The sequence below is a fragment of the Bos taurus genome, chromosome 8 (genome assembly GCF_002263795.3).
Source record: "Bos taurus isolate L1 Dominette 01449 registration number 42190680 breed Hereford chromosome 8, ARS-UCD2.0, whole genome shotgun sequence".
NCBI classification, from domain to species: Eukaryota; Metazoa; Chordata; class Mammalia; order Artiodactyla; family Bovidae; genus Bos; species Bos taurus.
In genome coordinates, this window is record NC_037335.1 from 38,740,553 (window position 1) to 38,767,930 (window position 27,378).

Genomic DNA, 27,378 nt, shown 5'->3' on the forward strand with positions numbered 1-27,378 from the left:
TTTAGGCTTCGGGAGCAGGAAAGAAAAGAAGCAGAAGAAGCTAGTCAAAAGGAAATAGAAGAATGGGAAAGAAAACTTCTAGCTCAAGCAGCTCCAACTTGTATGGAGACCATGTGGGAAATTCCAGCTATTGGGCATTTCCTTTGTTTGGCCCAGCAAATTTTAAATTTGCCAGAAATAGTCTTTTACGAATTGGAACGTTGTCTTCTGATGCCTCAATGTAATGCTTTTCTATCTAAAATAATGACTTCTCTATTAAGTCCTCCCCATCGCAGACCTACCTTACATCGAAGACCTACTTTGCCTTATAGGACCTGGGAAGCAGCACTGAGACAGAAAGTGCAGCAGTGGTACACGGCTGTAGGGCAGACAGAAAATCCTGACAACTGTGCTGAAAAACTTGGGTTGTGTCCTCAGTTTTTTAAAGTTCTTGGAGAAGTTAATCCATTGGAAGAAAAACCTTTTCATGAGCTACCTTTCTACCAAAAAGTATGGATACTTAAGGGTCTTTGTGACTTTGTGTATGAAACACAAAAGGAAGTTCAAGATGCTGTACTTGGTCAACCTATTCATGAATGCAGGGAAGTTATTCTTGGTTATGATTATTTGGAGAATGCTTATGTACATTTTCCACAGTTCTGTGGTGCAGATGTACGGATTTACAAACAAAGACCTTTTCAGGCCCCAGAATTTCCAATTCCACCCATTAAAATACAAAGAGTACCTCGGATTAAACTGGAGAAATTGAAGTGTGACTATGTTAGTGCAAGTAATGGAGAGCATAGGTGTAGTAGAGAAGGCCTGCCCTCTGCCTTCAGGAAAGAGCAGGAAATTAATTTTGATCCAACCTGCTGCCCTGCTAAAATGAACTTAGATAATCATGACATCTCTGTTGAAACGGAAGTGAACTCTAACTGTGAAATTAGAATTCGCAGGCCCTGTGAAATGAATATAACTGATTGTTGTAAAGAAAATTTAGAGAAACCAGGAAGTCCAGGGGAGGTTACTAGCTTTGGAGAGCCTCTCAGTCCAGGTGAAATAAGGTTTATAGAAAATCAGGAAAAATATGGTGAAGCTTCCAGAGTAAAGCCTGAACCCAGTCCGTTAAAAGAAAATGCTCTGAAATCTTGCCAGATACATGTAAATGGAAGCCACAGTGATCATCCAGACATTAACTGCCACAAAGTTGTAAGGGATATTCTATTAGAACAGTCACTGCAGAGCCACAAGAAACTCAAACTAACTAAAATGAGGGCAAAAAAGAAGAAAAAGAAAAAAAAGAAATTGAAAGATATTTTGAATGAAAACTTACAGAGAAAGCGTGAAAGTCTTCATTCCCTTGCATTCAAGTCTTACAAACCTGAGATCCAGAATAAGTTACTGATCATCAAAAAGAAAGCAAAACACAAGAAGCACAAATCTGGTAAGCTGACACAAATGGGCAACGATTACATTTTAGCATACTTCAAGTAGTTCTTTCAATTAGGCATCATGGAAGGCTCTGATTGACATAATGAAATATATTGTGTGTGTGTGTGTGTGTGTGTATGAATGTCAAGTTTTATATTAGTCCCCATAATTAAAACCCAGAGCAGAAGAGGTTTTACGTATTAGCAACAACAAAATACCAATGTAATACATTTGAATTTAATTCTCAGTTGAAAATCTTTGAACATTCTCTGGACCAGTTTCTCCATAAGTGATCCTTGCCATCCTTTTTAAGAAGTGTTTTTTCCCCAGCTTAAGGGCAGTTCTGTGCAATGGACAAAGCACTGATATCAGGAGCTATCATTCCTAGAACAAAAAGTTCATAGCAACTAGCTTCTTAAACCAAGGCAAGTTAGATTATCTTTCTGGGTCCTAGTTTTTTCCCATATTATATATATTTAGCACTCTGAAAAGTTCTCTTAGTATATATTTTCATATCCAGAAAAAAATGTCTATAAGGAAAAAATTACATCAACTTAGTAACTTACGATGAGCTTCCCTGGTGGCTCAGATGCTAAAGCATCTGCCTGCAATGCTGGAGATCCAGGTTCAATTTCTGGGTCAGGAAGAGTCCCTGGAGAAGGAAATGGCAGCCCACTCCAGTACTCTTGCCTGTGAAATTCCATGGACAGAGGAGCCTGGTAGGCTACAGTCCACGGGGTTGCAAAGAGTCAGACACGACTGAGCGACTACTTTACTTTAATAACTTATGAAGCTTATTTGTTTTAAGAATTTGTAAGTTTGTCTTACACCAAATTTAAGTACTCACTCTATTTGTCACAAGCCTGTTTGAATGTTAACAACAAGAAAATCTTACGAATAAAGTTTTCAGTGAGTGATTGCACTGCATTTTAAATTACTCAGGTGCTTTTGCTTTTCCTGTTGTTTGCCATTTAATCAATTTCTGTCTCAGTTACCAATAGGATAGATGAGATAAAAGCTTCATTTAATTAACCCTAAGAAAATGTTGCTGGGTTGGGAGAAGCTTGAATGTTTTACTGAAACAGGTTGTGGTTTATCATCATTTGTGGGTTTCAGTTTTTTACTCTTTCCCTCAGTAACAAAGATAATTAAGATTTGACAATAACTTAATGAGTTGGCAAATGAGGGAAGTGAACTTTATTTAGTTGATATAGTTGTTGTTATACCTTAGTTGTTTAAAATCTTTAAATATAATTAAATATTTTAAAATGTGTATGTAATATATAATTGATAAAGAAATAGTATAAAATTTACTATCAAGAACAGGCTTAATTTGTTGAACTAAAAATTGCAGAGTGATCCACAATGATCTATATGATAAAAAGGTACAGTTTTTTTTTTAAGGTAACTTTCAGTCATAAATCCATTAAATTTTATAAGCAATCCATTAGGCTATATAAATTTATTTTGACTGATTTGCCAAGTTCTCTTTGAAATGTTAGCCTCTAAAATAGTAAGTAATATTTTTAAATTTAAAAACTTTTTTCAGTTCTAAAGTATATAGTTTTATTAATACCATTGTTACCTAAAACCTTTTAAGTGTTCATTTATGACCTACGATTCAGGTGTTCAAATGTAATTATGACTTATTTATGATGGTTTATAGAATAGATATTGATGTAGCTCCTATACAGACTACCAGTTGCAGAAGAAAAACATTAGCTCCTAAGGATTGATTTAAAAGGAGTTTATATTGTAAACACACAAAGTGTTGCTACATTTTTTAAATGAAAGTTCAGAGTGTGTGTAGGTCAGATATAAAATTTGTGGGAGATGCATGTCCCATTCTAGACAAGTATATGAAAAAAAACTCGAAACCAAATTCAGTGAGTACTTGTACACGCTCTCAGAGCCTGTTGTTGGGAAGAAAAGGCTTGCAGCATGAAGTAGAAGAAAATAATGCACTTGCCTATACACTTTCTCTTTTTTTCTTCAGAGCAAATTTTAGAAAGTCAGTTTTCAATGACAAAAATACTAGGATCTGGCTAATACAGTTTTCCTCTTCCTTGTTAGTACTGAGTAAGCATAGACCAATTATTTTTCTTCATTGGACACTAAACTTCTTACTGTCATAACAGCATTACATAAAATGATATAACAACAAAACATTTGTTTTATATCATTCTGTATACTTGTCTTTCTGAGACTTTGCCCTGAGCTTTTTTTTTTTTATTAAATATGTGACATTGGGGCCTTTTATAGTTGGTTTTGGGCATATCCTAATCCAGTGTTTTCTTTCTTACTCTTTTTAAAAGTGAACCTCATGGTCATAGGTTTGGGAACTATTCCTCTTATAGATTCACATTTTGCATTAATACAGGTCCACAATGCAGCTTATAAAACTTTGTACCAGATATTTCAGAAATTTTCAGATTTTAGAAGGGTATACGGATGCATGTAATGTTTATTAAATAACATCCCCAGTGGACCTTAGGGCAACCCCTGTAATCAAATGTATAATTTCTACAGGAAAATGTATGGATAGTCTAAATGAGATGAAGACTATAAAGAACCTCATAACACTTTATCATGTTTTGATATAAGCTGTTTTTAAAATTTTAGTTTTCAGAGACTTTTGGACTTCAGAATTACACATATATGATTCTAAGCTGGTGTATTAAGGACTCCAGAAAATCTTGAAGAAAACTGTTTAGTTTTGTTTAACCTAGTATTTTTCAAGTTTACTTGAATACAGAACTTTTTTTCAAGTAATAATATTCTGTAGAACAGCAGTTTTTGGCACCAGGGAAGACACTTTTTCCATGGACAAGGGTGGGAGTAGCTGGGGAGGGTGATGGGTCACGTGGTAATGGGGAGGGGGGCGGGCAGTGGCAGAGGAAGCTTTGCTCACTTGCCACTCTCTGTACAGCCCAGTTCCTACCAAGCCGAGACCCAGTACCTGTCCCTGCATCGGTTCCAATCTGAGGCCCAGGGGTTGGGGACCCTTGCTGTAGAATATGTTTTGGGATAAGCTGTGTCATCCATGGCTGATTTATGAATCTCTACTTAGGGTGGGCTAAATGTGGTTGGTCTGGATTTATGTAGTCAACCTGGTCCATTTTCTGTTGATTACACATACCTGAAATTTTGGAATCTTTAGTTCAGTAAAACCTTCTTATTGTAATGGCAGATGATTTTTAGTAGAAGGCACAAAGACAAATTGGGTGAAAATGATTTGCTAATTTTAGTGCACTGAGGCAGTTTTGTGACCCATAAACATTTTAGTCTATTTTCAGAATTAAACTTTTCTTTCTGCTTTTTTAAAATATAATTTTGTTTTTAATTTGTTTATGTATGGCTGCGCTGGGTCTTTATTGTTGTGCAGGCTTTTCTCTAGTTGCAGCAAGCGGAGGCTACTCTATAGTGGCAGTGCACTGATTTCTCATTGCACTGGCTTCTCTAGTTACAGAGTACAGGCTCTAGGGCACATGGGCTCAATAGTTGGGGTGCACAGGCTTAGTTGCTCCGCAATATGTGGAATCTTCCCAGACCAGGGATTGAACCTGTGTCTCCTCCACTGGCAGGTGGATTGTTTACCAACTGAGCCATCAGGGAAGCCCTCTTTCTGCCTTGTAAATTTTGAATTTATTTTCAGTTATTTAAACCTGTTCCTTATTCTTAGAAACATTATAGAATATAAAAACATTGTCATTTTCCCAATTATGCATACTTACAGCACCAGATACTTCTCCTTCATAATACTTATTTATAAAATTTATTCTTAATAGTTGCATTTATTTCTAGGTTATTTTGATGCTTGTCTCCCCTCATTTCTATAACATCCTTGAGAATAGAAGGATTATTTTTGGTTTTGCTCCCTAATACTTAGCACAATAACTAACACATTGTGTAGGAATCTATTGAATGAATAAATTAACACACATAATATGATTCTCCAAGATATATTAGTAACTAAGATTTACCATTTAACATGTATTTTTTTATTCTTTCAAAGCATTTTTATTTTTGAGTAGGATTATACTATACATACCATTTTGCAGTCTGCTTTTTTGCCCACATGACAGTTTACCGAACATTTTTGTGCAATAAATAGATCTCTGTACCATCATTTTAAATGAGTGCCTAGGATTCTGTTATGTGTATTGTGTAGTTCATTTAATTAGCTTCCTTAATGGACATTTCAGTTGTTTTCAGTAACATACTGTTGTAGATTGTATAGAGCAAATATAGTTGACTGAAATGAGTTATAAATTTTAAAAATGAGAGGATTTTTTATAAAACCTGAAAAAATAAACAGAAATGATTCACAGTACACTGACTGTTACGAAAAAGCTTGTGGTATTTTTAAGTTATTTATTTCAACCCATTTGGTTTGGAAGGTTTTTTCCCTACTTACAGGGTCATTATTTTCAACCAAATCATTTTGTGTAGTTCATCTAAACCAATTAAAATAAACAGGACAAGTGTTGTAAGTGAAGAAATTAAGATTCAAATTAGTAAATAGCCTCATTTAATAATTGTTAAGTATACAGTAAAGACCATACAATCAAAGGTCAGAGAGGATAAATCAATGTTTTCTATAGTATGATTTTATAGAGGATGAAGGACTTTGAAGAATAAGGGGGATTGGGTAGATGAAAGTGGTTAATAAGTGAGCAAAACCATGGAGGTGTAAATAAGCAAAGTTTCACTGAGAAAAAGTAGAGTAATTAGAGAAGAACTTAAGGAAAAAGTTGAAAGTTGACGATTTAGAAGCCGTTTGAATGATGGAAATATGCTATTTGGGGATGATCTCTTTCTGGGTTTGTGGTGCTGTTTTAGATAATTGAACCAGGAATGCAGTCTGGGAAATGAGGTTGAAATAAAATATATCAAATGTATAAAAAGTAATGAGCTGGTTATAGGGAATGACTGAGAAAGTAATGTAATCTACAATATTTGATTATATTGTATAATCAAATAAACCCAGGCCCGTATTTTTGAAACAGTTGTATAATTCTCTGTTAATATTAGTATAGATATGTGTCTTTATGGAGAAAATTCTTACAGAACCAATTCAAGATGCCAAGATACAGAAGTGAAAGAATTTATTATATTCCATGGCCTTTTATTTTAATGCCTTCTACTTCCCCCACCCCCAAAAACCCAATACTCTTACAATGATTACTGTGTACCAGGCACTATTCTAAGCCTTTTAAGTCTCATCTAAGTCTTACAATAAATAAATAAAAGTAAAATGCCAACTTAAAAAGAATATATTAGCCAACATATGGACATTTAGTAAATAAAAATCATATTTAGACTTTCTATGACTTTACAGTCTAACAGGCTCTTACCAGAATTGCTGATAATACAAATGCCCTTGGGTTTCCAGTTTTAACAGTGATCAGTGTCTTAGTAGTGATCAGTGTCTTAGTATTCATTCACATCAGGATCCCTAAAATGAAAGTACTGAGATAGAAGTATGTGTGTTGAATAGTTTTTAAACATGAGAGTGCTGAATCTAGGAGCATTGAAGTGGAAGTCTTAGTAGTTCAAGGAGCCAAGGAGTGAATACAGGCAGGGATACCAGGTGAAGGTAAAAATGAAGAATGAGATGGAGGAAAGAGTTGGATTGGGAATGATAGTCACCTTAATTTTTCTGATGAAGTGTATCTCCTTATTCTTGATGACTACAATTCTATGCCTACGTTATAGTGTAAATCTGTATTTTTAATTCTATCTTTCCCTGTTAAGTTAGGCTTCCTTCTAGAGCTGATCTAAGCATAATTTTTAAAAACTTCATTAGGTTGTGCTTATATCATTAGTTAGGAAGCCATATTTAGGTTTCCTTTTCCATTTTGAGGTGCATGTTGATACTTTTTGCCATGTCTATGTTTTAGGCTCAGGAACTGTGTTGAAATTCTTTGTATGTTTTAAATTGACTTTTGACAGTTATATTTTATGAGACCAGGTGACTTAGGGCAATGGGTGTAAAACTCTGGGTATGATCAAGTAAGCCCCCTGGGGTGGGGGGAGTATGTAACTTGCCCTCTATATAGCTTGTTGTTTTTTAGTCGTTTCCAGCTCTGTGACCCTATGGACTGTGTAGCCTGCCAGCTTCTCTGTCCATTGGTTTCCCAGGCAGGAATACTGGAGTAGGTTGCCCTGGAGCAAAAACAGATTACCAAATAAAGGCTGTGTGGTTTTATAGTATTCCATTCTCCATTTTAAAAGCAATAGTTAATGAACAGTAACAGTTAATTTTTATTGATGAATACAGGAAACTTTGTTTTATTTTATTTTTTTATTATTATTTTTTTTTACTTTACAATATTGTATTGGTTTTGCCATACATCAATATGCATCCACCACAGGTGTACACGTGTTCCCCATCCTGAACCCCCTTCCCACCTCCCTCCCCATACCATCCCTCTGGGTCATCCCAATGCACCAGCCCCAAGCTTCCTGTATCCTGCATCAAGCCTGGACTGGCGATTCATTTCTTATATGATATTATACCTGTTTTAATGCCATTGTTCCACTGAGGACAAAGATATTAAGTAATAGTGAATATGCAAATCTTATAACCCTAATTAAAGGAATGTTCTGAAACCAGTCAAATACAAATTACTTCCCTGCAGAAAGTCTGAAAAAATGCAGTATTTTACCATAAAAAGAGCACAGCTTTGAAGTGAGACATATCTAGTACAAATAGGTGCTTCAGTGCATATTAGTTATAAGTTCTCTGTTAATTTATTTACCTGATTATAGCCTGTTTATTTCTCTGTGAAAAATGAGCTAATACTTATCTGGCTGTAGTTTCACAAAAATTAATGGAATAGCAAATGCGTGGTACCTAGCATGGTGCCTGGCACATGGTAGGAATCAATAAATGGTAACTATGATTTTTAAGAGGTTAGAATTACATAATGGAAAGAGCATGAACTTTGGAGTTAAAGAGTCCCTGGCTGTGGGGATTACTTATTATAGTGTAACACTTAAGTAAGTTAAGAACCTTTTGATCTTCATTTATCCCACATTAAAATGGAGGTTTTGCCTACCTTGGAAGGTTTCTTTGAGAATTAACTGAGATAATTTATGTATCACCTTACTAAGTGTCTGACACATAGTAAGCACTCAATAAATGTTAGTTTCCTTACTACCATTCCTAGGTCATGTTGTGACACTCTTTGGTAAATTGTGTAAATTATTTAAATTCTTTGTCTGTGTTTTCCTCATTATAAAATGGACTCAGAATTGTAAACAGTTACCTGCCTTCCTTTTCCTACCCCCAGACTGAACATTTCTGATGAAGAGTAGGATTCTTATATTTAAGGATCTTAACTTGTATACAAAATGAATAATGGGATTTTTGTTGTCAGTAATTCCCAATCTAGTAAGGAAGAGAAACATGTAAACAGATAATTGTAACACTGTATAGTGTTACATTAATTGATAAATGTACAAAGTTGAAGAATTAAAATGAAGGAGTAAGTTAATAAAATAAATTGAAGGTTAAAAAAAATTAACATTTTGTTTAAACTCTTACCACAACGTATCTAAGGCAGATGAGAACCACTAATGATGTGTTGATGGTTTACCCTGTGCCTAATAGTAGTCTAAGCTCTTAGCATACTTTAACTTGTATAATTCTCACAGAGTTGGTAATATTATTATCCCTGTTTTGTGAAGCTGCACAAGGAAATAAAATAATTTGCTCAAGGTCTTGCAGCTTGTAAGTGGTTAGAGCTGAAATTCCAATCCAGGTAGGTAGTTCCAAAACTCCCAATACTACTTCCAGTTTCTTAATAACATTTAAGTTATCTAAATGACATGATGAAAGGAGGTACCCAGTAACCACCTCAGCTGCTTAATTTATTCAAATAGAGTGGTTGTTAGAGTTAATTGAGAATTTATTACCTAAGTTTAGTGTCTCTGTGGCAATAATATCAGATTGATTGGAAATATCAAAAACGTCCTCTGTTGTGCTTACAAATTAGTAAATACAAAATCAAATTATTTTTAAAAAGCTAGTTAGAGGCGTTCTGAGGGGTGGGGAATAGGAATGAGGAAGGATTTCATTTCCTTCAAACTGTCCTAAGTCAGCAAGCAATTAAATCTTTTCCTGTAAACTTTCAGTAACAGTAAAGGTAGCATGTCTCAGAGGAGAGAGATTTTGGTGTTCAGATTCATCAGTCCACTTGAGAGTTACCTATTGCACCCAGTTTAGAAGTCAGTTATTAGCTGTGTTATATAGTATGATAGTGCTCAGTCATATCCAGCTCTTTGTGGTCCCCATGGACCTGCCAGGCTCCTCTGTCCATAGGATTTTCAAGGCAAGAATACTGGAGTGGATTACCACTTCCCCCTCCAGGGGATCTTCTGGACCCAGGGATTGGACCCAGGGATTGAACCCATGTCCCTTCCATCTCCTGCACTGGCAGGTGGATTCTTTAGTAGTAGCACCACCTGGGAATCACTTCTCGGATATTGCTAAAGCAGCCCACCCATATACCTATTTTTGTATAAATTTAGTTCTAATATTTGTACTGTGTGAGCACATAAGCAAATAAGAATAATGAGAAAATAAAATATATGTTAGGTTCTTAAATTTAATTAAAAGCAAAAGTCAGTAGCAGGTTGTTACCTATTAGAACAAAACACTAAAACCCTTGTGAATCTCAGCAGTTGAAAATTTGCAGTAGTTCAAGTGTGGTATACTTGGGTTCTATTGAGTCAGTTAGAAATGATTCAAATTATAGTTCTGTGATCTGATTTTACAAATACAAAAGAAAATACAACTATATTGTAAACTAGAATGTACTTATGACTTGAATAAAATGCTGCGATCAGATTGATTGTTTTCATGCAAAATCATCATACCTATTAAAATATTTAGAAAAGAACAATAGAGATTATTGTATAGCAGTTTTCTCTTTTGAAAAAATAGTAGTTTTTAAACTGATTTTAGCATACAAATGATTGTGAGCTAAAATTAACTTTAATTTTTTATTCCCTTACATTGTAAACTTTTGGAGGGCAGGGTTTCCATTTTATAATTCTTTGTTGTCCCCATAAATTGTACTGTATCTGGTGTTTGTTAAGTAAATAATTTATTAATTGATTTTGCCAATTATAAATGGGGAAAAACATTTACTTTAATATGTTCCTTACTAAAATAAGATAAAGGCTGTATGTATGCATGTATTTCTTTAGTCTGTGTAAATACATATTATAGATTATATATACTTTATGCTATAAACTGAAATTCTTTAAGATTATGGATTTATTTTTCCCTGTGGTTTCTGATTGCGCAAATGATGAGGTGCACTTTAAAGGGAAATGTTTACCTTGTTTTAAAATTGGTTATTGAATACTGCCAACAGCAGCCCATTAGGGGAGTGCAGAGCTAAAGAGATAGAAGGAAAATCTTGTTTCCTAAGCTACTGAGAGGATTTTCACATTAGGTTGAATAAAGACCATAGTCTTCAGAGTATAGTTCTGTACAAGTTCCTGACTACAGAAGTCGTTGTTAAAGGTAAGGTTTTTTTTTCCCCTTATGTAACCTCATTTTAAGTTGTGAGTTATATTTTAACTAAGCAGTAGTAATATGACTTTTTATTTTCCAAATCTTATTGTAATAAATTCTGGTACCGTGCAACACATTAGAGATTATAATAGTTTGGCTGTTAAGAAAACACCATTTGTTAATATGTCTGTTATGGGTAGTTATAGTTTGATGTTTGCTTTTGCTGGGGCTTGTTTTGATTCATCATTTTTATTTGACTCACTAGAAGCCATCTGTTAGTTATAATTTAACTTTCAAGGTTCTATGTAATTTGCTTTTTGTTAATGAAATGCTATAAACAGCATTATGAAGCTTTTCTCTTTTAATCTTGAAAGGAAAAAAATCCATATCTAAAAAAGCAATCACAAAGAAGAGGAAAACTGTCACAAAGTCACCTACTGTACCAGAATTTCAGGTAAATGTTTGAATTTTGTCTCAAAGTTTTTCAGTTTAATTTTTTATATCTGTGTTTATGTTGTTCCTCAAGAGACTGGCCAAATTCTGCCATAACACACAATACTTCAATGAAATATTTCCAACTATGACTTTTTCCCTGCAAGTGCAGACATAGCAATGATTTAATCTGCTAGTATTTCAGAAATTTTTACCTCTCTTTTTGTCTTGATATTAAAAAAATCTGTGGTTTTTTTATGCTATGCTATCTTATAGAAGTGGTTTAATAGAAATATGTTAAACTGTTAAGTACAGTATAGCGTACAGTGTATGAGTGTGTATATACATATATACACACACACACACACACATAAATATAAATGTGTAAATGAAAGTCTTCCAAGAACAAACTCTAGTTTGTACATGCTAATATTGCCTAGATAATCTATTTTAATTTATTTGGGCACTGTAGAAATGATAGATTTATTAACTTAAAAAACAGGGTTTTTTTTTTTTTAACACAGCTATATATGAACTTCAGAGAGAATATTAACTGAATGTTTTTTAAACATTTCTGCAAAAAGAAAAAAAGTACTTTTATGTTTTGCTGTGTGATTATGTCAAGAGTTTTCTGTTTGAAGCTGATACTGGAATAAGCAGAGAAGTTTACCTTAATTAAATAATATTTTTATTTTCTACTTTATAAAAGATGAGTTTTCTACAACAAATGACTCTCTAAAAATTTTCTTGTAGTAGTGTGTCCTATCTATTTCTGGTTGGTTTAGATTATAAAACTAACAATTCCAAAAAATATAAGTGATGTTAAAATGAATTTCTGTGAGTGTAACAAAGAAGAAAATGAAAGAGTAATAACCGTGAAAATACTGATAATATGTAATATGAGTTTAACAATTATGTATATCCAAAAATGTAGACACATCCTTTTTTTTTTTAAGTAAAATTTCTATTTTAGAAGTGTTTTTTTTAGTGGAAGTTAATAACTGGTCAAATTTAATACTTTTAAATGAACAATAAAGAAAATAGATATGTTTTTCTCTTAGTATTTTAGAATATTTTTAATGACATCCTTAGGATGAATAATTTCTACAGAATCCTTTTATATAAAGTAACCCTGGTTCCAGCATATTCAGTAAAAAGAAAAAAAAAGTATTTACTGTTTATTTAGAGACCTTTCTACCGTTGCTTGTGCGCCTTATTTAATGCTACAATAGTATATGGTTATTCATTCTTCCACTGATTTCGTGCTTCTCCCACTTATTTTTTTTCCTTAATACCTCAAAGTATTTATCCTGGGAATATGAATCTCAAGACAAATCTGGTCCATTGTTGATATTTGCCTTCATCCCTATATTAAATGGATGATTTTTATATGTAGTAAGTAACACTGCATATTTTTTTTAATTGAAGGTGATACTCATTAGTGAGGCATGAAAATTAATTTAGTATATTACATGGCCAGAATTTCTTTTTTAAGCTAACACAGTTAAAATAGAAATTTTAAGAGTGTGTCAAATATAGTAAAGGTAATGTTATTTCATAAAACTTTGGTTTCCATTGTGTGTGTTTACTGACATGCAGTGTAAAATGTATTTTTGACCATGAGTTCTGGGCAAAAAAGTATGAAAAACACTGTCTTAAGTGATGCTTTTAGTTAGTTACTGACCATTTGCTTACCACTCAGAAACTGAAGGTCAAAAGTACATGTTTTGCTGAATTGAACTGTTTAAAATAAACAACATCCTCTTCCTGGCTCTTAAGGTTTTCTGGAAAGAGGGCAGGGCTGTGTGTTGGTGGTGGGTGGGGCTGGGGATGGGGAATAGACTTATGAGAACAGGTGTTCTTATCCTAATTTATAATTTAAATACCATGGTAGTATTGAGAAAGAAAATTGACAGCCATCTTCCAAGAAATAGGTCATTTGCTTCAAATAAGCAAAGAATAGGAGATAATATTAGTCACTAGTAAACTTTGTTGTTACATGCAGAACTTATAGTTTTGCCTTTCAGAATAATTCTGTGATAGTTTCTTTAACTATTTGATTTAATTATTTAATTATTCTTCCCACATGTAAGAAAACTGATTATTATAAAACAAAGAAGTGAATTTATTTCTTTCTCAAAAAGCTCTAACAATATGACATTTAGTACTTCAGAAACATGTCCAGGGATTAAATTGCATAAAGTTTTTTTTTTTTTTTTTTTTTAAGGTTCTGGTGAATTGAAAAAGTAAATCCTGTCTTTGACCTCAACTACTTTTTAATTTGATAGTTGTTGATTTTTTTTTAGCTAGATGAAATGTGTAAGCCTGTTTGCTTCAGGAAGAATCCATGTTTATTCATATAAACAAGTGATACCTATACCTCAGGACAAGACATAATCATCCCACTCCTATTTAAAGTATACACTGTAAACAGTCAAAGGCCTGTTGTATTTATATTTGTGTGTATATTATAATGAGACTGACCATATCTGTACCAGTTTTTCCTAGGTGTTATATCAGTGGTTCTCAAATGTTCAATGGCATAAAAAGAAACTTATACTTTTACTAAAAATGAAAAATCCTGGATTTCATCCTGTAATGGTCCATCCTTGGTTCAGAGGATCTAGATAGATATTAGTAATCTGGATAGTACTTAAGCATGTGGATTCTGGAACCAGGCTACTTGGGTTAGAATGCCATCTTAGCACTAACTCTGTAACTTACTTAACTGCTCAAAGCTTCTAATTCCTTATATGTACAATGGAGTAATAATAATAATAGTTCCCACCTCATAAGGTTGTTGTCAGGATTAAGTGATAGAACTTAATGTTTTATTATCTTATTTTTTAAATAAGCATGTCAGATGCTTCAGACAGTACTGTATGAGTAGGAAAATCAATTAATTATTGGTTAAAGAGCATCTATTACTGACCTTTACCACTTTACCCAGCAACTTAAGAGCTTGGATTAAGTCTCAGATTTGGTCACATTTCATCATTAAGCCTACAAGTATTTGAAAAGTAAAAAACCAAGTAGTAGTATTTGCATCATTATATTAGAGGGAAAACCTGTGCTTAGCCCTCCTTACTATAGTGCTATCAGGAGTTATACATTTGGCATATAGGGGAAGTTGCCATGTTTTTACTTAGCAATAGTTTCAAAAAGTCAGGAAATATTTTTAGTCATCAGCACTTGTTGGTGATTTAAGCTTTTGTGTCAGATTTAACAATTTTACTGATTACTTTGTTAAATTGACTGGACTATTTTTTTGTTTTTCTATATCAGTTTTGTAGCACAAGGAAGGCTGTTAGATTGAAAAGTGAATATTTATTTTCTTAATAAAGTTAACTTTTACCAAGAATATTAATATGTTTAATATTTGAAAGAGAAGCCTAATATTATGTGAATTTTCTTTTTGTGCACAGTTATAACAGAGTCATAGAAAGTATTCCTAAAACATAGTTTGTCAAGTCTCAATAAAATACAGTTTTAAAATTAAGAGACTTAGGTACCATGACTCTGCTTTTTATTGGTAACCTACATATTCCATGTCATGTGTGCTTGCTCCTATTCCATGTGTGTGATTTATTCTAAAGGCTTCTTTGCAGAGAAAATCCAGAATCCAGGTGTTGACTAAGATTTATATAGAAGTATTTTTTTTTAGCATAACCATAAACTCAATGATCCTTAACATACCTCTGAAAAAAACACTGTTGCTCCATTTAAGCAATGGAGAAACTAAGGGATATGAAATAAGGTACTATCCTCAATGTGACAATTTGGGATCAAAATTAAAATTAGAATTTAACTGCCTCACAGAGTTAAGGACCTTTTGATTATATTGTTATTTTGAATTGCTGCCTCTTAAAATGAGTATTTTCAGCTTCAGCTTTTTATTTCACTTTTAACATCATGGACTTTTACTTCCCCCTGAAATTTTTTTCTGTTTTTATATATTGTACCTTGAGAGAAACACCAGTTTTTACTCATATAGTGGTATAAAAATGTTTTGATTTATTAATCAGACTTGTCATGTTGCTCATGATATCTTTATTTGCAGGTTTTGAAGTAGTCATTATTTCTGAATGATCATAAGAAGTGAAAGGAATGTTCTGTCCTAATAATTTTAACAGATGTCAATATAATTTTAGTTTAAATATAATATAGATTTTGAATTTACACCATGCATTTAGTCTTTTGCTTATAACTTTATAATAAATTATTGGAATGTTTTATTAGAATGGTAGTGAACATGACCCATTTTATTTGGACCTATTCATTTTGACTTCTCTGCATTTCCCTTTGCTTTTTAATGTAATTTACCATATTGTTTTACTTTTGTATGCTATCTTACTTACGTTCTTTTTGGAACAAATAAAGTAAATATCTCTCAAACCTATTGAATTTATACCTGAAGGACATAATATGTAGCTTAAAATAGTGATTTACTTTGTAATTTTTCTGAGATGTGATTATGGAATTCTTTTGATCTCTACAGGACCTCCCCTTCTCCACCATATACACTTATTTCTATAGACTATATACACACATATCTGCTTCTTGAGTTGGAGAGAGGGCCTTTTAATACTTAAATTTAATAGATATGAAAGCTTAGATATAAATTAATTCCTAAAACTATAACATGGTGCTCAGTCGTTCAGTCCTGTCTGACTCTTTGCGACCCCATGGACCGTAGCCCACCAGGCTCCTCTGTCCATGGGATTTTACCGACAGTGCTGAAGTGGGTTGCCATTCCCTTCTCCAGGGGATCTTCCCCACCCAGGAATAGTACCTGCATCTCTTACGGCTCCTGCACTGACAGGCGAATTCTTTACCGCTGGCGCCACCTGTGAAGCTCAAAACTATAATACACGTTCAAATTATTGTTAGATTTTTTTTTTTAATTTGTTTTATTTTGCTTAGAGAGAACCCTTAAAGAATATGATGTAAGAGGAAGAGGAGTCCTAGGTTCCATGGTATTCCTCTATGAATGTGTCATCTTTGGTCACTTAATCTCTGTTAAACTAGCTTGTGTGTGAATTGGAGATACCCCTCTTTAGCCTTGGCCAAGGTTTGGACCAAATTACTTTTTTTTTTTCTTTTGGTCCCTTTCAGCTGTAAAATTTATGATTTTGTGACTGTCACGAGTTGCACCAAGTGAAAGATTAATTTGAAGGAGAGTTTAACAACCTTGAAGAGGTTCTTCCTGGGAGAGAAAACTCTTCTTGTTAACCTTCTGCAGTATGACTGAAAACCTTCTCTTTGACTGTTGGCAGTGTGTCCTGACTATAATCCAAGCTGCTGTGGAGCTTTCTTTCACCTTTGCAGGCACTAAGCCCTAGATTTTTTTTTTCCCCCCAAATTTAAGGTAATGAGAAGGAGGTCTTAATAAGGTGTTTTTGCTTTGTTCAAAAAAATTTATGTTCTCCTTATTAAAGTGAACTTTTCTTATTGGATTTATTTTATTTTTAAAAGCATCATTTGAAATTAAGCTGAGTTTAAAGCCCACACACGCACAAAAAAGGCCACACACACACAGACCTTACTTTGTAAAGAATGTATAAATGACAGAATTGACATAAATATTTTTCCCTTAAAATATAACCTCAAAATGATAATTATGACATAAATAATTATTTTTCCCTCAAAATATAACCTCAAAATGATAAGTAACAAATTTAGAATAATGTTCCCATACAAGAATTTTCTAATAACTTGACTCTATATTTGGAGTATATGTATTACATATTACATATATATGTAGAGGGAGGTATATATTAGTATTTAAAGAGTATAAATTGTGAGGTAGGTATTAAGTCACTTCAAGATAAGTTCAAAGTAAATATTGCTAAAAATATTTAACCCTCAAATTCAGTAAAATTTATGTTTGAATCATGGCATTTAAGGAATGTTTGTGCATTAACATTGAACATTGTGCTTTTAATTCAGTATCCCATCCCCTATTTGAAGATAAATCTTTTTAAATTTTGTACTCATTTAGCTCCATACTACCAAATGTTTCTGTGACCATGCAGATTTGTAATTCATAATCATTTAGTACATAATTGCCCAAAAATGTGAGATTTGCAGCCCATACCTTGGAACTTGTTACAAATGTAGAATCCTAGGTCCCACTTCAGACCTACTAAATCAAAAGCCTCATTTTAACAAGATTCCCAAGTGACTCTTATGTGCATTGAAGTTTGAGAAGCACTGATTTAATACAGCTTGCTAACTAGGAAAGTATTTTTTTAATATATAGCTCTTAAGGTATAGAAATAATTCCTAGTTTGACTTCAAAACTATGTTGTTTCCTTAAATGAAATATAAATATTTTCTGATCTCATGACTAATTGCTAATTAAAAGATCTTAAATTTTTTAGGATGTGTTCAGGTATAGGGGTATATATTTTCATTGTTACTGTAAGTTTCTACAAAGTACAAAGAAAATGTACCTTTACTCCATGTATAATGAGACAGCTAAATGCAAGTGAAAATTGCTCTGAGCTTTGCCGTATGTACAAATGAGCATGTCATTAACCTAGTACACCAAGTTCAGTGAAAGGGGTGTAACCATTTGAAAGTTCCATGGCAAATTTGACATGGTAGTCATAATAGCAGTTTATACAAGTTTAGTTCCCATTGAGCACTTACTAGAAACCTGGTGTAGGGCTAACATGGTTCTGAGGCTTTATTGATATGATAGAAGTTGAAGACATTATCTAGTTCTAAAGGCACTTACGTAATTAGCCACTTTACATCAGCATTTCTTCCATAATTGTAGATTTAGCAAAGGCAAATGTGTATAATGTGTCAGCAGCAATATCCTACTATTTAGTTGTTTTACTGGTGTTTTCTACTCTGAAATTGTTAATTTGGGTTGCCTAAATACATGTTTTCCCTGCTTTGTCAGTTCTGTGAGTTTGAAATTATGTAGATGTTTCTAATCATTGTTAATACTAAGTATAATTTATATTACCTGTGATAATTCTTTCTTAGTCTATTCAGTTGAACCGTATTGTCTTTTTTGTAGATCAAAGGCATATCAGCGTTTCATATGGTTCAACTTAAAGTGTGGAGGCTCCTAGTCTCCCATTTTTGTCACATAGTTGTCACTAGGAATGATCTTGTTGTAGTCCTCTTTTGCTTTGTGTTTTTGTTCATTTTCTTTTAAAAGAAAATATGCCTTTTAGGAAAACAGTGCCCTTACCAGAAATTAATGAATTTTAAAAACATGAAACTAATAAAAAATTAATGATGAATTAATAGCTTTATAAGTATAGTATTTTTTCATTTATACAGTATTACACATTATAAGACTTTCATTAAATCTAAAACTTTTCCCCTGTATGTGATTGCAGTTCTGTTTTAGAAATCTTCTATTTCTTTTTCACGACAGATTTTTTAAACTATAAGCTTAAATTATTTTAGAAAACAAGTTGAATATTATCAAACTGATTGAAACATTCAGTATAATTTTACAAGATCTAAAATGTAGTTACTAATATTTTTGTTATGTTGCCAATGCTTCACTGTTTAAATATTTAGCAGTTAAGCCAAACTTGTTTGATTATTAATTAATAACTAAAGACCAATTGTTTTGACCATTTGCCAATATTACCAAAGCGAAATAAGGTGAACCACGCAGTTATGAAAGGCAATAGATGCTATCTTTGGATCTGGTTTTATTAAAGACTACTAAGACCATATAAAGAATGTATACTTAATTTCATTAACTTCTTTCAATATATTCATATAGTTGGAGCCCCTCTTTATTAGCAGTCCCAACAGCAATGATACAATTTGTTATATAGTTAGCAACCAAAGCAAAAGTAAAACAATAGTTCTCCAGGGGTGCATTTATTCACCTGCTCAGAGACTGCTTGATGAAACATTTCATAAAGGTGATCCAGTAACTTGTGAAATCTAGGGTGAGTTTCCAGATCTTTGTCATTCTGGGATGAAAGTTAAGAATGTTTAAAAAAAAAAAAAAAAAACCTGGATTATAAAACAAACTGAAAGATGGGGATGTGGGATGAAACCACCAATGTTGAAATTTCAGCTAATTTTATACTAAGCCTGAAGTTCATACATCATAACAAGTAAATATCTTTTAAAATATCAACTGTGGAGCTTTCTTTGCATTTTACTGTTACAAAGACAAATAATTGTGAATTCAATGTGTGTTAAAACAACTTCTGTTACCACATTTTGGGTGTTTTATATTATGTGTTATCAAGCTGTGTTTTTGTGTTTTATTTTAGCTTATTTGCACTAATCTTGATGAACTCAGGGAATTAATCACAAAAATCGAGAATGAACTCAAAGATCTGGAAAACAATAGAAAAAAATCGGTAGGTGTTGATCCAAAAGTTCTATCTATTATTGTCAGCATTAAAATTTATTCCTGCTTTTTCTAAAGCCTTTTTAAATCTTGTTGTCCTGAATTACATATAAATTTGCTTGAAAAATAGAAAGATGTTTCTTTTATTTTTCCTATGTGGTCTAGTTTTCACTTTTAGTAGACAAACATGGTGCTGGGGCAAGTAAATTAATTTTGTTTGCCTGGTTTCTATCAGGTTTAGTTTTATGTATTTCCCAATATACTGGTTGGTTGTTTTCTGACTGGTAGTTTTGGGGTAGTGCTTGCCTTACAGATATTCTTAATTAATAATTATATGCATTTAATGGATTAGCTCTGACGTAAATAACATGTAAATTATTTAATCTTGCCCCAGATGTTTTTGATCCATGCTTAACAGTATATCTTAAGAACCTTTAGCATCTAAAGGTCTTCTTTTAACTTTCACTATATTAAATTCACAATTAACCTTTACCTTCGCTTTTAACTGTTTTTGAGAGAATAGAGTATAAAGGGCTTTATTTTTATTCACCCAGCACTTGGTAAAACACTCAATTATGTTATTTGTTAAATCAGTAATACCCATTTAACTGACACTTATAGTTCTATTATATCATAGATTTGAAACACAAACACCAATAAATAAATGGAGAAGGCTTTAAGCATTGAAAAAAAAAATCAGTCACTATTTTTAAAAATCTCTTTATTTTATGCCTCAGGAATGTCATGAAACCACATTTAGGAATTTGTTCAGAACCTGTTAATCTAGAATTGTGTATGATAATAAGGTTAGAGGTACAGCAAGCTTCATTCATATCAGCAGATTTGTAATACTCATTTTATATGTTGTTCAGAAAGGACATATTGGTAGCACTCTGAAGGAAGGAAATTAAAGTACTCTGAGATCATTTAATACAGAGGTAAAACAGCCTTAAGCATTTCAGAAGTATCCCACATGATACCCCTGAGACTATTGGCTATAATCTAAGAGATAAGATAAGGACAGCTATCAAATGCATTAAGAAAGCATCATGTTCAATACATTTTTGTGTACAATATATAATCTGAGAATGCAGAAAACTTATTTTAGGATTATTTCCATTAAAAATGGTTTAGATCATTATAAGACTGTGAGAGGTTATCTGTTTTGTTTTGCTTTGTTTTGTTTTGAATACGTCAGCAGTCTCTTGGTGTGGAATGAACCCTACATGTTTTAAAACAACCTCTGTGATATATTTCTCAAACTATATTAAAATATTTTTTCCTCAACCAGTATTTTTTAATGTATTTTGTGTGTATGTTTTTAAAGGAGTGATTCTATTATTTAATAGGAAAAAAAAATTTTGATCAGGATATTTAAAGTTTTTTTTTTGCAGAAGCCATTTATTTTTAGTGACTTGTCCATGCTTCATGACTCTAAACAGAATTCTGTTAAGTAAATTTGTTATTTTTTATTAGCTTCAGTTAAACAATAACATTCATCTTAATTTGTTCTCATATTATAAATTAGGATTTTGTTTTTAATGGATAGTTTAAAGCATAATAGGCTTATGTGCTTACTTATGTAGTGTAAGACAAAAAGACTTTTGCAAGCATCCTAGAGTTTTTTTATAAGCCATCCACCTCATTTCCATTGGTAGTATAAGGGATTAGCATATTGCCTTCCTTCACAGAAGTAATTATAAGAGTAAAAGAAAATATAAATTACAAATATTTGACTCTATAATACTTAGGGGTATGTTTATCAGAAAATTTTAGGTTATATATAGGTTTTAATTGTTTAGGTTTTGTGTCTCTAAATTTTTGACACGTCCATAACCCTTGGTATTTGCATATTAGTTTTAAAATATGTTTTCTGCTCTTTAAGAAACAGAAATTGTTTGAACTTTACTTTTTGGGAATAATTGAGATTATCTGTATACAGGCTACTTGCCCTAAAATAAACTGACTAAAAAATTGTTTTCATGAATACTTATCTTAATCAATAAAATGGGCAGAAATAAAGGAATAGTAAAAGTTTACATCTCAGTGTCATTCCTTATTTTTTACAAAAGCTGATACTGAGTATGATAAGCTTTATTGAACTTTATGTTGGTATTGAATACTCGTTTGTCATCATTTGGGAGTAGGGGTTCCACTTAACTGAATTTTCTAGAAAACCTAAACATTCAGTACTAAAATCCTTACTTTAATCATTTAATGAAAAAGATTTCCCTGCCTCCTGGTACTATACTGAGCATAATTGAACCCTTTTCTTGATAACTCAGGGATTATTATGAATATCCATAATTGTACTGATTCCCTAAAAATCTATTGATGTCAGTAACTCTTATTAAACATTCACAGATAGGCCTTTAGGTTATATGTTTTGAAGGTTTTTGTTTGTTTGCTTGCTTTTGTTCTGTCTCTTCATTGTCAGTCTGTCATTTCTTGTGTGTGTCCATTTACTTGCCCTAACTGATGGTTGCAGAGCAAGTAGCCATATTGTCAAAATTGGGCTCATGGTAAGAACTGGAGAGATTTTGTTAATAATGAAATGTATGAACTTGGTGGTAGTGATAACCATTTTGTTTATTCCTTGCATAGTGAGCTTCCTTCACCATTGCCAGACAAATGAAGTTATTAGTATTGTTCTTCATAAGAGGATATCACTGTGAAAAATAATGTCAAAACAACTCTATTGTTCATCAACTTTCATATCCATAATAATGGCTTCAAAAACAAAGAAGATATATATTCCATATAAACTTTTGGTTGTCATAAATGTTGTTACTAAAGATAGAAATTACATATGTGATAGAGGGTTTTAACATGGATTCATTTAAACACCTGGTTGTTTTGGGAAGCTTCTCTATAGGGCATTTCAAGATGTTTTTCTTACCAAAGCAACAAGGAAGAATTACCCCATTTCCTCATCCAGGTCAATGTTCCATTAAAAAAGCTTTATTAATCTCTTGGAGGTTTTGCCATTAAACTGCTCATTGTACTGGAAGAGTTAGTCTTTTAAAATCTGGATTGTTTACTCATTATTGCAGGACAGTTAATTCTACTTATGATTTATAGTGTGAAGAGAGAAATAAATGATTTAATTTTCTTGAGTTTACTTTAGTTCACTTGATCCCATTACTTCATTTAAAGGCTTATTCAAAGAGGAATCAATGTCCTTTACATCTTCCAGTGCCATACAAATTACCTACCTGAGTTTTGTTTAAAGTGAGACATCTGACAGAGATAAATAGAATTATATAGTTTGACAAAATCCTTTAATTTTTGTCTGTCTCATTATTATTTAGATCATAGGGGGTTTTTTTAGTGCTCTAAAGACATCGTGATATTTTATTGTTTTTATCTTTGTGGGTTTAATCGAGATAAAAGTTGTACTTTGGAAATTTATTAGTTTTCCAGAAAGATAGTTTTACACCTAAGATATTGATAAATTTTCCTGATCCTATTACATTTGAAATTTGTTAAACATTTTTGCTGTATAAATAATCAAACTTGATAGATTTTCATAAGACTAATACAGAAATGGTTATTATATTTCTTAATTTTTCAAGTGACCCTAATCTCTCATATTTGCATAACTTCCTTATGTTTTATAGTATTGTTTAGATCTTAAAAGAGTTTTCAGTCTTTTTGATAATGAAAAGTCAGTGTAGAGATGGGATATATGGAAAAGTGAACATTTGGCAGAAAACAAAAAGATAAAAGAAACCTTGTCTGGACTATGACATGATAAATGATAGTTGTCAATATAGATAAACTAAAATTTAAAATATAATACCATATCTTTCTAATACACCTTTTAGCAGTTAATCACTTCAGCACTGAGCAGGTTTTAAGACTTCAGATATTTCCAGATTTCATATTCAGTATGTAATAAAAGCTATAAAACTGTCTGTACTCTTTGGTCCTGTAGTCGTAGTTAGTATTTAACTTTTATCCTCCCATATTTGCACACTACTCCCCTATCCCCCCAAAAGTAATTTACATGATATTATGTTCAGTATCTCTCTCATAGTAAAGAGAGCAATAATATTAACAGTGGTATGTCATAAGGCTGGTAAAATAAAATATTTGTAGATCATTGTTACTATATGGAAGTATTTGTGAAATTGTTAACTTTTAAAAACATCCAAAAATATATACACAATAATTACAGTATGTCAAAAAGCGTAGTTTTTTTGTAAGACATGTTTTAAGAGAATTAGGAAGAAATTGCAAGTCATGAATAAAATTAATCTTTACTATGTTCTTGAAATAATTTAAATTCATAATAATAGGACTTCTCTTGCTTAACCAAAGGCTGTACATTAACTAGATCAAACATTAGAGAAATCAGAAGCTTAGATCAAAGATGATTACACCCTAGTTTTTGTCAGAGTTTTGTAAAAGCCAGTGGTTATCAATGAGGAATGATTTTGCACCCCTACTATGAGACTTCGGCAATGTCTTAAGATATATTTGATTGACATAGTTGAAGAGGTGGTACTGACACTTAATGGATAGAGGCCAGTAGTGCTACTAAAAATATTCTACATTGTATAATCTTATAATGCACATGATAGCCCCCCACAACAAAGAATTATCTGGCCTCAAGTATCAGTCATGCAGAGATTGCAGTAATATCTAAATTATCCTTAAATAAGTTTTTGATGATTATATCATTATGTATCTTATTTTCTTATTCTAGATCTTTTGATAAAGGTTAACAAAACTGAAAAAACTCTCAGCTGTGGGGGGGAAGATGCTTTGCCATTAAATAGTCACATTTAAAGCTTTCAAAAAATTAAAATAACCTTTTGGAAACCCTGTATAATAAATAAGTTCCTTTACCTGTCATATTCTAGTCTTATTCATTAGGCACATACTTCCTCAATAAGTACTTCCTCAATGAGTATGTGGTCTGTGTACTGTACATAACACCAAGGAACTTGGTAATGATATTCAGAGGCTGAAAGTCTTTATCCTCAAGTAATTCACTTTAGAGCTTAAGCTTTTTCTCCCCAATCCTGAGGATAAATCTTTAATCAGGATTGGTTGGGCTGACTCCTGTCCTTTTATAAAAGACTTGATCTTTGATTTTCAAGCTATTTAAATTCAGGAGTCACTACTTCTAGACACTTGCTTCACTCACTTAATGACATGTTTATATATTATTTGGGAGTAAGGGTGGAAAGGTAGATAACATATGGACTTTATGAAGAATCAAATATTAACTGACATACTCAAAATAATAGTAAGGAAAGAGAACTAGATGACGGGAAACATGAACCAGAACAATAGCTGGCTAGTAAGACAAAGCTTCAATTGACTGTAGTCACCAAATTATCTGAGAATGCATTATCTTCATTTGTCTATGGTAGGTCTCACTTTGGGGCTTTTTTTTTTTTTTTTTTTTGACATTTAATAACTACTCTGCTCAACTGAGAACTGGATATTAACTCCTATAATAGTGCTCACTGTTTCCACTTACTGGAATTTGATGTAGTCTGTATCCCATCAGGGAAACTTTCTTAAAAGTAATATTTGAACCTGTTTTCTCCCAATGAAAGTTCCAATTAAAAAGGGAAAGTGTTTTATATTTTTTACATCAGCCAGAGAAATAATACTGCATGTTCTCAGCATGGAGTGAACTTCAAGGAAGAATTGAACTAGGTGACAGATCCTTCTATAGGTAGAGCTTCATAGTGCAGCTTTTATAATTTGCTTTAAACTCTTTTGAATTACATATCATACACACGTACTCAAATATAAGTAAGTTTAAATGCCAAATATTTTTCAAAGCCCCAAGTAAATTTTTATTATTTTCTATTTATCTATTTCTATTTAACTCTACTGCCTTTCACTGACAAGAGTTCTGACAAATTGAATTTAAATCCATAAGGTGCTTGAGACCAAAAATGAACTTTGTATCATTCTGTTTATTTATATTACAGAAGAAATCAAAATCTTTGGAAAGCTCCCAAAATTTAAAGATATAATAGTTTAATACCTTTTGTGGATTAGGGAAGAATATCATCCAAACAATAGAGAAGATTCAGTTCAGTTCAGTCGCTCAGTCGTGTCCAACTCAATAAAACTTCCCTACCATTTTATTATACTCTATAGATACGAAGGTAAAAGTGATTCATTATATATTAAAGGAAAATTAATCTAGATCTACCAAAGAATAAAAAAGAGTCTAAATAGAAGACAGAGTCCACATATGGATCTCTAGCACTTTAAAATAGGAAAAAAAAAAAAAATATGTATATATATATCCTTGTATGGAACCAGTTTCTTTTAATGAAGATATGATGCTAACTAGTTGTAGCAAGTGCTTTTAATTAGGACAAAAGTATTTTAAGACAGATTTAGTTGCATGAAATACTGATAGACAATTTAAGAAACAAAAAAGACTTCAGGGTCCAAAACTAACAGTAATCAATAACCACTTAATATAGGAATATAGGTTATAGCCCTGTAAACCCTAGCATCACTGCTTTAAAATATGAAACAATGGCTTGTTCATAATGATGAACAAGTCAGTAAGAGTTAAATTATATTCATTGTGTGTTCAGAAAATCTGGAAGACATGTATTTTAGGAATGTTTATCAATTTTTAAAAATCTTTTCAGCTAAGTAGAAAATCTCAGCTTAGAAATTTACTTCTGTGGTTTGAATACTTATTGTGGACCTGCTGTGTGCTGGGTATTGTAATGGAGCCTGAGAAAGTAAAAATAAGTAGAATACTGACCCTACTTTTAGTATATCCCCAGTCATAGTTTCATTTACATGGAACTTTTTATGCTCTGGTGTTACCAGTGTAGCATTACTTAGTGATTCAGATTGTGCTGTGAATTGCTTGAGAACCCACCTTTCTGATAACAGGTGTAGATTTGATAAAATGTTATTAACCTCTTTGCTACCACCAGTTTACTAAAAAGGGTCAGATTCAGATACTACTCAGTAGTTAATTTCTAGTCCAGGATTTTTTCTTCTTTATGAATGGAAGTGGTTACATACCATCAGTTATATCCATATTGTTAGATTTTCTTCCCCAGTAATAATGACTACTGGGAATGTGATCTGTTCACAGTCTCTACAAAGTCAAATGACACTGAAATTTCCAGTATTATCACTGATGTAGTTGTTGATCATCATGCTTTCTAGTTAAATGCTCATTTAGAAATACAATGGAAACATTGTACGTGCTGTGCAGTGTTGGATATCTTTATGCTTTTGTTTCCTATTGAATTAGTATTAAGAGAAAGTGGGTAAGAGTACCTAAAGAGAAAACATTAGTATATGATAGAATAGTTCATATTAAGACCTCTGGTAGTGTTAAAATACTTTTTTTAACTTCTTCCATACTAATATTCAAACACTTCACTATATTGTCTAACTAGTACTTTTTCAAGAGACTGTATACCACCAAGATGAATGTGGTATTTTACCCCCAAAACTGTGAATATGCAGGAATATATTAATATAGTGGTAGTTTCTTTAGGTGAGGAATAAGAAAAAAAAGTAAATACGTGTTACTTTTTCATTTACTATTACTTAGATTAAGGAGAATGTGAAATAATTAAATTATTAAAATGCTTAATTCCAGTTAACTTGTGCTGTGTTTTTATCCATTTCCATTAAATTATTCTAA

At 32.2% G+C, this 27,378-nt stretch overlaps 1 protein-coding gene across 5 annotated transcripts in view; it reads left to right on the plus strand.

Annotated features, from left to right (window-relative positions):
• KIAA2026 overlaps nucleotides 1–27,378 on the plus strand; it is a 110,388-nt gene that overhangs the window by 58,949 nt on the left and 24,061 nt on the right. For 4 of the 5 annotated variants that reach the window (XM_002689598.6, XM_024996119.2, XM_024996120.2 and 1 more), the window contains 3 exons: nucleotides 6–1,423; nucleotides 11,317–11,396; nucleotides 19,639–19,728. In XM_002689598.6, coding sequence (XP_002689644.1) covers nucleotides 6–1,423; nucleotides 11,317–11,396; nucleotides 19,639–19,728 — 1,588 coding nt within the window. The remainder of the gene's footprint in view (nucleotides 1–5; nucleotides 1,424–11,316; nucleotides 11,397–19,638; nucleotides 19,729–27,378) is intronic. The other variant, XM_005209977.5, reaches the window with a different exon arrangement.